Source organism: Poecilia formosa, unplaced genomic scaffold, assembly GCF_000485575.1.
Source record: "Poecilia formosa unplaced genomic scaffold, Poecilia_formosa-5.1.2 Scaffold7, whole genome shotgun sequence".
Taxonomy (NCBI): Eukaryota; Metazoa; Chordata; class Actinopteri; order Cyprinodontiformes; family Poeciliidae; genus Poecilia; species Poecilia formosa.
Genome location: NW_006799946.1, coordinates 4,124,324 through 4,135,142, shown reverse-complemented (window position 1 = coordinate 4,135,142; position 10,819 = coordinate 4,124,324). Strand labels below are relative to the sequence as shown.

The following is a 10,819-nucleotide window of genomic DNA, read 5'->3' as shown; positions in this document are numbered from 1 at the left end:
TATATATATATATATAATCTCCTGAAAAGGCTGACATTTTTGCCCTCTGTTTTGCAAAATGGCTCAATCTCAGTCAACTCAGAATGTCAGTGCCTCAGTCTCACTGTAAGGTTTTTAATTGGATTTACAACATGACTTTGACAAGGCCACTCTAACACATGAATACGTTTGTATCAAAAAGATCCTTTTGTTGTATGTTGAAGGTTGTTCTTCTGCTGGAAGGTGAACCTCCACCCCAGCGTCAGGTCTTATGCAGCCTCCTTGTTGGTTTAGCTGTTGGAAAAAGAAAAATCCCAATAAAAACGCATGCAAGTTTGAGAGGGTCAGACTCATCGTGCACTGACGGTGATCGCTCAGACCACTTTCAAAAGGATGTCTGGTATGCTTTCTGCAGCCACATTTGTTTGTTTCCATGCACATATTTCATAGCCCACCTACTTTACCGAACAGCCGTCACGTAGGCGGAAGGAATCCCACAAGGACAGTTTTATGGAAAGACATAAACAAAAGAATCTTGTTTATTCTGAGCACATCGATTGTGTCAATTTGTTAGTTTTTGCTCGGCAGCAACAACACAATGGCCGTGTGTATGCAGAGCCATTGAACTTGCTGTCTATTTTGTTGAGGTTTTAGATTTTAATCTATTTCTGTGATCAGTGACTTAGGGGACTGTAGATTCAAACTGCAGTTCAATGTACCATTTGATATTGCAAATGCTTAATGTTTCTTAGCTTGTTTTTTGATGTTGAATAATGAGGAGTAGATAAAATGTGGGAAAAGCTGTCAACTTAATTCATCTATTGTTGCTATTTCAAAACCTTCCGTTGTAAAAATGTCAGAAAAAAATCCAACCTTTGATTTTAAATTTAGCGCCAATTATGTATGCATCTGCAATTATTACAGTCTTCAAAGGAACAAGAGAGAGCAGGACTTTCAGCAGCCAACAAGAAGGCTGAACAGAGTAGAACAAAGCTCTGATTTGTCTGTTCAGCTTTTACCCGTCATGGAACATCTGGGCTTTATCAACCTTATCTGAGTTAAGGATCTATATTTTGTGGGAAATGTACAAAAACACAGCTAATTTAGAAATGTTAGTTAAGATGCTACAGACAGTTTAGGATAACAACTTATTTTTTTATTTATTTTTTTATTTTTATTTTTACTTTTTTAATCTAGGGCATACACCTATAATATTTTTCACTTTATTGCAGCTCATAAGAACAGTAACAGTCTAAAATATGAATTATCGGGTCAGAGTTTACCAAAGTTGTAGACTAGTGTAGAGTTTATCTCTAAAATAATTTTTGAATTTACTTGTCCAGCAGACCTATAATTGTCCAAATATTTAGTTGCACTCTGCACAGGGATATTTAATCCCATTCTACATATTTCCTCATTTAAATCTAATAGCAAACTGTCGAGTCTCTGAGAAGCTGCTATGTATGCACTGAATGTATGTTACTCCTACATTCAGTTAACCTTTGTCTCTCTGATCATCCTTGACTTAAACCTTCTCACTTAGTGAGCTATCTGTGTATATTCGACAGCATTTAATTCTGTTTTGCACGTAAATAAATAAATAAAAGAAAAAAGTTGTAATGGGCATTATACTTGCTGTGATGGTTCCGCACCACAACTCAAACTTGTCAAGTAAAACTAGGAGTCTGTTCTGGAAGCAAATTTGATTTGTGTCTGTTCTAAAAGCAAAAACAAACCGGTTCTGAACATAGCACTTTGCCTCTGCTGCACCACCATCCCTGCTTTCCTCTGTTTTGTTTTTTTGTTTTTTTTTTGTTGTTGTTTTTTAATGAGGCACATGGATTCTGTTCCTTAAGCTTTTAGAAGGAAATGCGTAGGTTTTATTTGTTCCTCAACTTCTCCAGTACTTGTGGTTTGTTTACTGGTCGGTGGCCTGCTTTCCTTTTACAACATTTGGGACAATTAGACATTTGGTCTGTTTTATTAAAATCATCATCATTTTAATCCTTAATTATATATATTTTTTTATATCACAGTGATTGTTTTCTTTGTAGCATTGCCCACTCAGTGAACGTTGTTGTACTTCATCGATCATTGGCCTACTTTGTTCAGTTTTTGATCCATGACAATTGACCCAAAATAAATTGCCCTGATTTGAATATAGCACTGGCATGGTTTTGTGGCCCCACAGATGTTTACTTATTCAGTTACCACTAAAACATTAGTAAGACTTTTGAAAAGGTGATCGCTATTGCAAATCACTTTACCTAAATGTACTACGTGGCACCCAGTATGTGTTCACTGCTTCTCGGTGGGGGTGAAAAGCTGAATACCTCTATAATCTGCACACGACAAGTCTTGTTGCTCTCTGATTAAAGTTTGTATCATCTTTATTCCAACGTTCCACTTTTCCGTCAACTTTTCCACCCCTACTTTATAAACTGTGTATTATCTTAAACCAATTTTATCTCACTTGCTTTCTTTCCCGCCTTATCTCCACAAAATGAATTTCCATCCCCCGACCCCTGGGCAGAGGATATTAATGTTAGCAGAACTTCCTGCATTGGAGCAAGAGCAAACAAGGACACAGTAGTTAAGAAAATGTGAGAATTATTGCGGCTTCTGAGCGGAGCAGATAAGTTGTGCTGCAAACATTTTCTAAGGCAAATCTTGAAGAATTTTCATTTTTGACGAAGTCTCGGTCTCATATCAGTCCTCCGTGTTTGATCCTTACTTTGTTTCAACATTAATTGTAATATCGCTAGCATGTTTTGATGGAGTGCTATTGTCTGTAGCAAAAAGTAAAATGGAATCGGGATTACACACCAGACAAAAATGTGTCTGGAGAAGTTTTGTTGTAATCCACTCTCTGTTGTAATCCACCGTTATCTCTCGGAGTGATACAAGTGAGACCTTGCTTGAACAGCCGGCATACCTCTTAGATTTTTATCGTCTTCTGACTTTCTCTTCAAGCACTTCACTGACGTGCTGGGTCGTCCTGCTTCAGTGACAACTTCCACTCCGAGTGGTGCCGTTCCCAGGGCAACCTGTTTGTGTTTTTAGGTCTCGCCTGACTCATTGGCAATCAGAACCAGTCACAATTTCTCTGTGTCCTCTCTAAATGCAGGTCATAACAAATCAAAGGGTTTCCATAATGTTCCCCGACACCCTGGCTTTTAATGGAGAGCGAGATGAAAACAGTTTTAAGCACAAGATTGAAACGACTGAAGTTTCTTTTAAAGTGGGTTGGCCGTTCTTTAAACCAAAGATTTAATGTTTCAATGTTATTGCAGTTGCTAATCAAACAATACCTCCCCTTTTTCATCCCCCCCCCTTCCTCTACCCTCATTGTCCCAGTGTGATAAACAACTAATTGTATGTGCCACAAACACGAACTGAGGCTGGTTCCACTTGTGGCAGAAGTTGATGTGATAGAGAGAGGCCCTTTGATAAAGGACACTCCATTAGCGGTTTGCCTCCCAGCTTTATGTCATCACCCTCCCTGCCACTCTCAGCAGTTGTGCTCGGGTCGAAGAGCCTGAAGCTCAGGCTTACACGGATTTCCAAATCCGCAGAGGCTGCGAAAATATTTTGCAGAAATATTATGTATTCGGGTTCATTCTGGAGGTCGTTGTTTTACTGAAGGCTGCAGAGTTGGATGTTTTGGTGATTCTTCTGGTTGTAATTTGTCTGTGTGTTGGCTGCAAGATGTACCAGTGATTTACTGCATTCTATCTGCTGTCATTTCAATCAGTAGATAAATAAAACTAAGTAGAGAGTTTGCCTTCACTTTTGTTTTTCTCTTAAATGAGTTTGAGCTTCATACCATTCTTTGGGCATTATTTGCACCCATTTTATTCTAAACCTGCTTAGTTTGAAAAATGCAAAGCAAACTGTTCTGCAGTGATGGGTTTAATGGTTTTATCTGCAATCTCAAACTATAACCAAAAGGCAGCAGATGAGGCATGGAAGAATGAAGACACAACACAACCATTAATTAAGTGCGCCGATAAAAACACACAACTGAGACTGATGCATGGGGGGAAAAGTTTATTAGACTACAGATGCACGGTGTTCCTATTTTTCTGTTCTGTTCCAACCTAGAGAACTTACAGCACTTTTTTTTTTCTTTCCCCCAATTCATCGCCCATAATTCTTAGGAAAGAAAAACAGCATCCATGAAAAAATGAGCTATGGAAGGTCAGTCCTTAGACTGAAATTGGTACCAACCAGGAAAAGCCATAATCTAAAAGAAACATTGTGGGAATGTCAGAAATTCAGATAATTCTAATCTTCCCGTAGACTCGTTAAAATATGAAATATGAGAGGTACAATCTCAGATAAGACCAATGTCTCTCTGACAGATATTGTCTGGTACAGTGCTTCCCCACAGAACAAGGTGTTTGTGCGGACTTTTGAAAAGATCTTTAAAGTGTGCTTGATTTTAATCCTGAACTTTACTCATTAAAAATATTAAATACCTCTAAATCCTCCATGGCAGTTTGTTCTGCAATTGCCTTTAATTACGTCTTAAATTTTGACCGTCATTCATTCAGATTAATTTAGAGAATTGAACTCCCCTCATTGGATAATTTTGTTATTTGTATCTCTGGCACCAAGTGCTTTGGTTATTGTTATTTTCTAACAAAACTAAAAATACCATGATGCAGAGAACCAAAATAAAAAAAAAAACGTAATTTATCCTGAGATGCTTAGCAATCCCTGCCGACCTATAAAATAACTAATATATTTGCCATAATTAACTTCGCCCTAAGAAACGTCCTCAAGGAAGGTACAAAAGCTGCATAGTTATGAATTTAATTTGACTCTTGAAAAAAAGTTAGTTACAAAATAATCCCAGCATCCGAATAACCAAAACATGTTGGTTGATCTGTGGATCTTAGAACAGTTTTCACTTAAAGTAGAGGTTACGTTTCTGGCCTCTGTCTTTTTTTTTTTTTCACCTCTCTGCCTAAAGTTGTACACATTTAGCTTTCTTGACAAGATGTGGCTGTGGAGAGGAAACTACCTTCACACTTTGAATAAATTTTGAACTGTTATGTTGAACAGCCGCCCTATGCTCAACTTCAGTAATTTTAAAATTCCTAATGTCAGATTTGTGAAGCATTTAAAAACTCATAATTAATTAATTGAAATTGATTGTGATTGCTTCAACCGTGGAATTTGATTTAAAGTCAAATTCTCTCTAGAAATCATCTGTTTGATGGTGTGGTGTTTACCAGAGTGTAGTATCTCTCTCTCTCTCTTTTTTTATTGCTTTGTCATTAAATGTTTCCTTATCATTCATTGCTAAATCTCCTGCTGAAGGTCTGCTTGCAGGATAAGATGGTTTTGGAAAAAAAAAAAAAATAAACACTTGCAAGAAAATCAGTTTGAGTGAGGAAAGCAATAATAATATCCATTCTGTCTGAGGTCAGCCAGCCCCTGACTGTTCAGGATTAGAAAGATACTGAACTGAGGGGATTAACAGAGGAACAAATAAAGCTGTCGGAAGAAAACAAGAGAAGACATCAAGACCCTCCAAGTGCTTCCAGATTACACTGGTCATAATAACTGCTTAAGCATGTATGGTGGGAGACATTCCTTACGGTTTCAGCTTCCAGGAACTAGTCAATTGGAGAACAAAGACAGGAGGCTTTTTGACCTGCAGGCCACCTTTATTTACTATTGTCGCTATTGATCTGCTGTGTGACTCAGAGGATTCCTCCTTCTGCTGCGCGCTCAAGGTAAAGCCAGTTTCATGTGACCAGGGTCATGCTGTGAGAGATGAAATATGAGATTTGCTTGCAGGGGGCTCTGGAGCATTAGACCGTGAAGGCACAACATGTGGTGAAGGTGTTGCTTTCTCATTCGCACTGCGGTTCGTCTTTGTGAAAATGTGTTGGCAATGAGAAAGCTTGGAAGAAAGTTCCTCGCTGGCTGTCGCTTTGGAATTGTTTTTGAACCTTTCATTTGCTTCTCGTTTGCAACCGTTAGTGTGATGTTTTGTTATTGTTTTTTTCTTTGCGCTGTCAAGCAGATAAACGATTCCTGCCTGGTTGGTGTAGTCTTAAGCGAAGAATCCAGTGGATGTGTTTGATCGCAATTGAAAATTATTTTAAAAAAAAAAAAAAAGTACTATTACTACTTGGAAGAAATCCAGGAGCGCTGGAGCCATTCTTTTCTCTAATCTTCTTCTGTACTTGTGTGTTCTCCTGCAGGGTGTCTCCCATTCCTCCTTCCGTCTGCCTAAGAGCGACGTCCACCTCCAGCACTGGCTGCAGGGCCAGCAGATTTACCCCCGCGGATACCCCAACCTCTTCCGTGTCCTGAAGCTTCACACCCAGCAACAACCTCACAGGGGGTCAACACCACCCACCCCCCCACTGCGTCCCCCGCCCTCCACTGCTCCCCTCCCAGGTACTCCAGGGACGAGACGACTCTGTGCTTTACAGACAGACCCCTCCGGACCGTCGAATGACGAGCGTGCTTCGGAGGGCGGGGCTTGCCTCAGTCTCTCATGAGCTGGATGGAATTGAGGTGAATGGAACACATGCCCAAGGAGCAGGACTCTAACCCATCAGAGGGAGAAGAGAAACAGTGAGTTCAAGTCTTTTGGACATTTTTTTCTTTTTTTCTTTTTTTTTTTTTCTCTAAATAGGCACACTTTGCTCACCGGTGTTTTTACTCCATGTGTGAACGGTTTCAAGTGGACTTTTTCCTGTAGCTGCTTTTAGTCTCGATATGTTGACCTTTAAGTTCGGTTCTTGAGACGCAGAGCTGAGTGCAAACAAACACTGTACTGTTTAAGCTCCTGCTCCTTAATGAAAAAGCAATATTAGTGACACGGAGGGCAAGAGGAAGGCAACTGGGGCCTTTTAAAGGAAAAGACTCGGGGCTGGGGCACAATTGAAAGGGTTATTATCATCAGTCTACTTTGATATAAAAAAAAAAAAAAAACACTGTGGAGGAAAATTCTGAACTTATTGAGCTGATTTGTGTGGGAATTTTAAAGGTGCTGCTCTGATCCTGACTGGGAATTAATTAAATGGGGAATTTTAAGGTATGCATTTATCTTAATTTTGCCTCATGGATTAAATATTACAGTATTTACCTAGCAACAACACTTAGCTTAGAATGCAGGCATGGTGATCACCCGGCCTATTACAACTTCTTTTTGCAAAATCAAAGGGCAATAAGAACTTTTTCTTAGCTTCCGATTTACCCCCATATCCTTCCTTTGACTTTTACCAGTCAATCTTAAATCTATTCAACCTCTTCTTACATAACTGTAACTAAAATGAACAGCATCAAAACACACGTTCTTCTATATATGTGCCGTTTGAAGGAATACTTGTAAAGATGCCATTTTATTGTATAGGTATTAGTCAACACCCTGCCACCTACTGGCCGGACAGTGCATGAAAACAACAATGGCTCATGATAATAATGAAAAAAGAAACAGTGAATGTTTTATCACCATGTAGAAGGGCTGGTTGAGTGTCTGTGCGGTAATGCGGTACCGGGTTTCCTTCACTGTGTAAAGCCGGGATGCATTCCTCAGCCAACACAGACACCTGTTGGAGGGACACCAGCTCTCCCTCTGGGGGGGGACAGTCGTTGTTGTTGTGTTTTTGGGAGTAAATCCTTCGAACTTTTATTTTTCTTTTGGCATGTTCGAGGGTGTCTCAGCTCAATGTTCTTTCCCAACACGTGCAACACATCCTAGCTGAAATTTGTTGCATTGTTGAGATAATTAACAGTGTAAGGCTTACTGCTGATGAGCTTTGGGCGGTCGGCGATTTCTGTGCATATCATAGGCCCGTGTTGTGTACGACGTGAACGTTGTTATTCCAGTTCAAAATGGGAATGATTGTCTGTCTGATTTTCACACAAACGGAAGACTTTTTGATGGACAACTACTTTTGATGCTGTTTTTGACACTAATTTGAAGCTTTGTGCTCTGCCTTCATGGTAAATATGGATTGGGTGTTGCATCACGTTTCCAAACATGTTACAGCAGCTGATGTAAGCCTGCACGGTCTTTGCTGCAACAACTTTACGGCAGTAGCTCACGCCCTTAAAGAGTGAGCATTGTCTATGAGCTATAATAGGCCTTTTTTTATGCTTTTACATTTTGCACAGCGGAAGATTCCACTTTTCACTTGATCATCTCGTGTTTGCATTTATTCATGGAGTGCAGTCTAGTTTCTAGCGTCAATGTGAGCCATAATTTGAAACAATATAAAACTACTAAAATGTTTTTCTCGTACTGTTTCTGTGATGTAAACTAATCTTAACATGATCCATTTGATTTCTGGTCATATGGAGCATAGAGTTCCTAATTCTCACCTATAGTGCAGTATTAGTCAGGTGTGTTGTGGCAGCGAAATGACAAGAGACCCAAGAAACATTTCCTTCATTTAAAAAGAGGCAAAGCTGGTATTTCTGAATACACACAAAAATTCACAGCGTGTTATTGTGATACTCCTTTACTTAGAAATCCCTGAGCAAAATCATGTGTAAAAACTACATTTAGAAGTCACATAATTATGAGACATTGTGATTTAATTTTAGTTGCAAATGCATCAAAAGTATTGACTCAGAAGGGCTGAACTTAAATGCACAACATGCTTGTGAGGTTATGTCTTTAAAAAAAGTATATCATTTTTCCTTAAGTTTGTAATTTTATGTCACTTTGCGTTGATCTAGCAAATTCAAAAAGAATGCAATTAAAACTGTGGTTGTAACTTTTCAAAATGTGAAAAACATAACGGGGTATTAACATTTTTTCAAGCCTATGTGAATACTTGGCCTCCTCTTTCTCCTCTTGGTGATTTTGGGTTTGAACCAACTAGTTTGCAGAGGCATTTTCATGTGATGTTTGCTTGCTTTTTCTGTTTTCCAGATTTTCCTTACAATAATGTGAAGTTAGCAAGAGTTGACGAGTTAGCCTGAAGAGTTCAAATTCCAGTCTTTTTGTGTTAGCCCTGGAATATATTGGCTACAAATGTCTATTTCACGAAGTCTGTGCTCTGAGCCAACTTAGGCTGGTGGAGGACTGACATTTAATCTGACCTTGGACAGTAATTTGGAAATGTATCGGTGCGTTGGAGGATTTGAGGTGACATTCAGTATTTTCAGGAAAGTATTAATTCAAAAAAGTATCATAAACTTTGCCAAATGAATCACCCCGTTGCGCAGTGCATTCACTAATCTGGAATACATGTTGGAATAATGGAGATCACGACCATGTCATATCAATCAGATATCAAATTCTTTCTGGATGTTATTGTACACCATCAGTGTTCTTGACCAGCAGATCTACACACTTTTTGACATTTTCCTTTTCTCTTGCGTCTCCCTTGTTATTAACCAAAGCCCCTTTAAAAAAAATTACGGGAGCATATTGCTAGTGATGCAAAGTATAGAAGGTTAAAACTGGTTTAATGTTACCATTGTGGCTCAGTACATGATGCGTGAAGTTGTGGGTAACCATGTTTATTTGCTGTTTAAAGTACATTTGTGTAAGAAGTACAGTCATGCTGTATCCTTCACTGGTTTGCACTGTGTTTTAGACACCGAAGGGACGCATGAGGGAATAAATTGGTCATTAGCGCTTGATGCATGGGCCGAGACAGGCTCAGCTGTGAGACGATAACATGCAGGGACAACAATGGGCGACTGTAGCACTCTGAACACAGGACAAGGGGGCCTCATTTGGACACTGTTATGGATATAATTCTGTTCTGTCTTTGTTTTGTCCTTTTTCTGTAAAAGCCTTTCAATGCTGCTGCTTAGACTTTAGTTGAGCTCACCTGCATAAGAGGAAATATTATATAAGTGTAAAGAAATACAAACAGGTGTCATGCGTTTAACACACAACTGATTGGGGAAATTAAAAGCTTATAAATGTCCATGCTTGTTTGTGTATAGAAAGCAGGAACAGTCCATTTACACAAACTTTAAAACAGATTTGACAATATCAGATTAAACTAACTATCTTACATGTTGTGTAAAGCATCGCATCGAACTAATATACACAAAATAAACACATGGCAGAGGACAGTAAAAGTTCAACGCTCCAGCTGCATCCGCAACTAAACATCCTTTTGTTATTTTGCCTCGTTTGGCTCAGACTCTGGAAGAAACTAAAAAGACAATTATCTGTAAAATAAAACTGGTCTTTGTTTTACCTGATAAACTTTATGCTCACAAACAGCTGCTCAAGCTGTTGTCGTTTTCTTGACATAAACTTTATGTCCTCATCCCTCGGCTATGGGGTTGTTTATGGTGTTAAAATCAAGATTCCAACTCTATAACACAATGCAATAAAGTCAGCCTACAAAATGTTGTAAACCATTCAAATATTTATCTATTACAACAAATCCATTTCTGTTGGGTTTGTTAGGTTTGTTTTTATTTTCTGTGATCTGTCATTTGTATACGCCTAACTTTTAGGTCGATATATATGTTTTTTCCCCTTTGTTTAAGTAAAAAAAACAAAAAACACATTTGTCTTAGTGTTTTTTTTACAGGCAGTCAGGTCAATAAACTCTTTTCTAAACAATCCACAGCAACCATTTGGGTCAGCAGCATAGAGGCTGACTGTGCTCCAGTCAGGATAGAATGGGTGGTACTGTTCATGTAGCCGAGAGACAGAGTGAAACAGACTGAAAGAATAAGAGGGGAGAGGCAGAGTGCACTTGAGTGGGTCACCAGACTAAACATAGCATTGCATGTTAGAGATGCATGGAGGCAGCGCCCCAGCTCACATCTGTAGCTTCGGCTAGCGAGCCACTCCTCTGCCATGCATATTTTACAGTCTCGCTGTGTCATC

At 39.1% G+C, this 10,819-nt stretch overlaps 1 protein-coding gene across 1 annotated transcript in view; it reads left to right on the top strand.

Moving 5' to 3' along the window:
* thrab (thyroid hormone receptor alpha b) overlaps positions 1-10,819 on the top strand; it is a 133,345-nt gene that overhangs the window by 95,453 nt on the left and 27,073 nt on the right. Inside the window, exon 4 of the mRNA XM_007572243.2 lies at positions 6,201-6,579. Coding sequence (XP_007572305.1) covers positions 6,524-6,579 — 56 coding nt within the window. The 5' untranslated portion in view covers positions 6,201-6,523. The remainder of the gene's footprint in view (positions 1-6,200; positions 6,580-10,819) is intronic.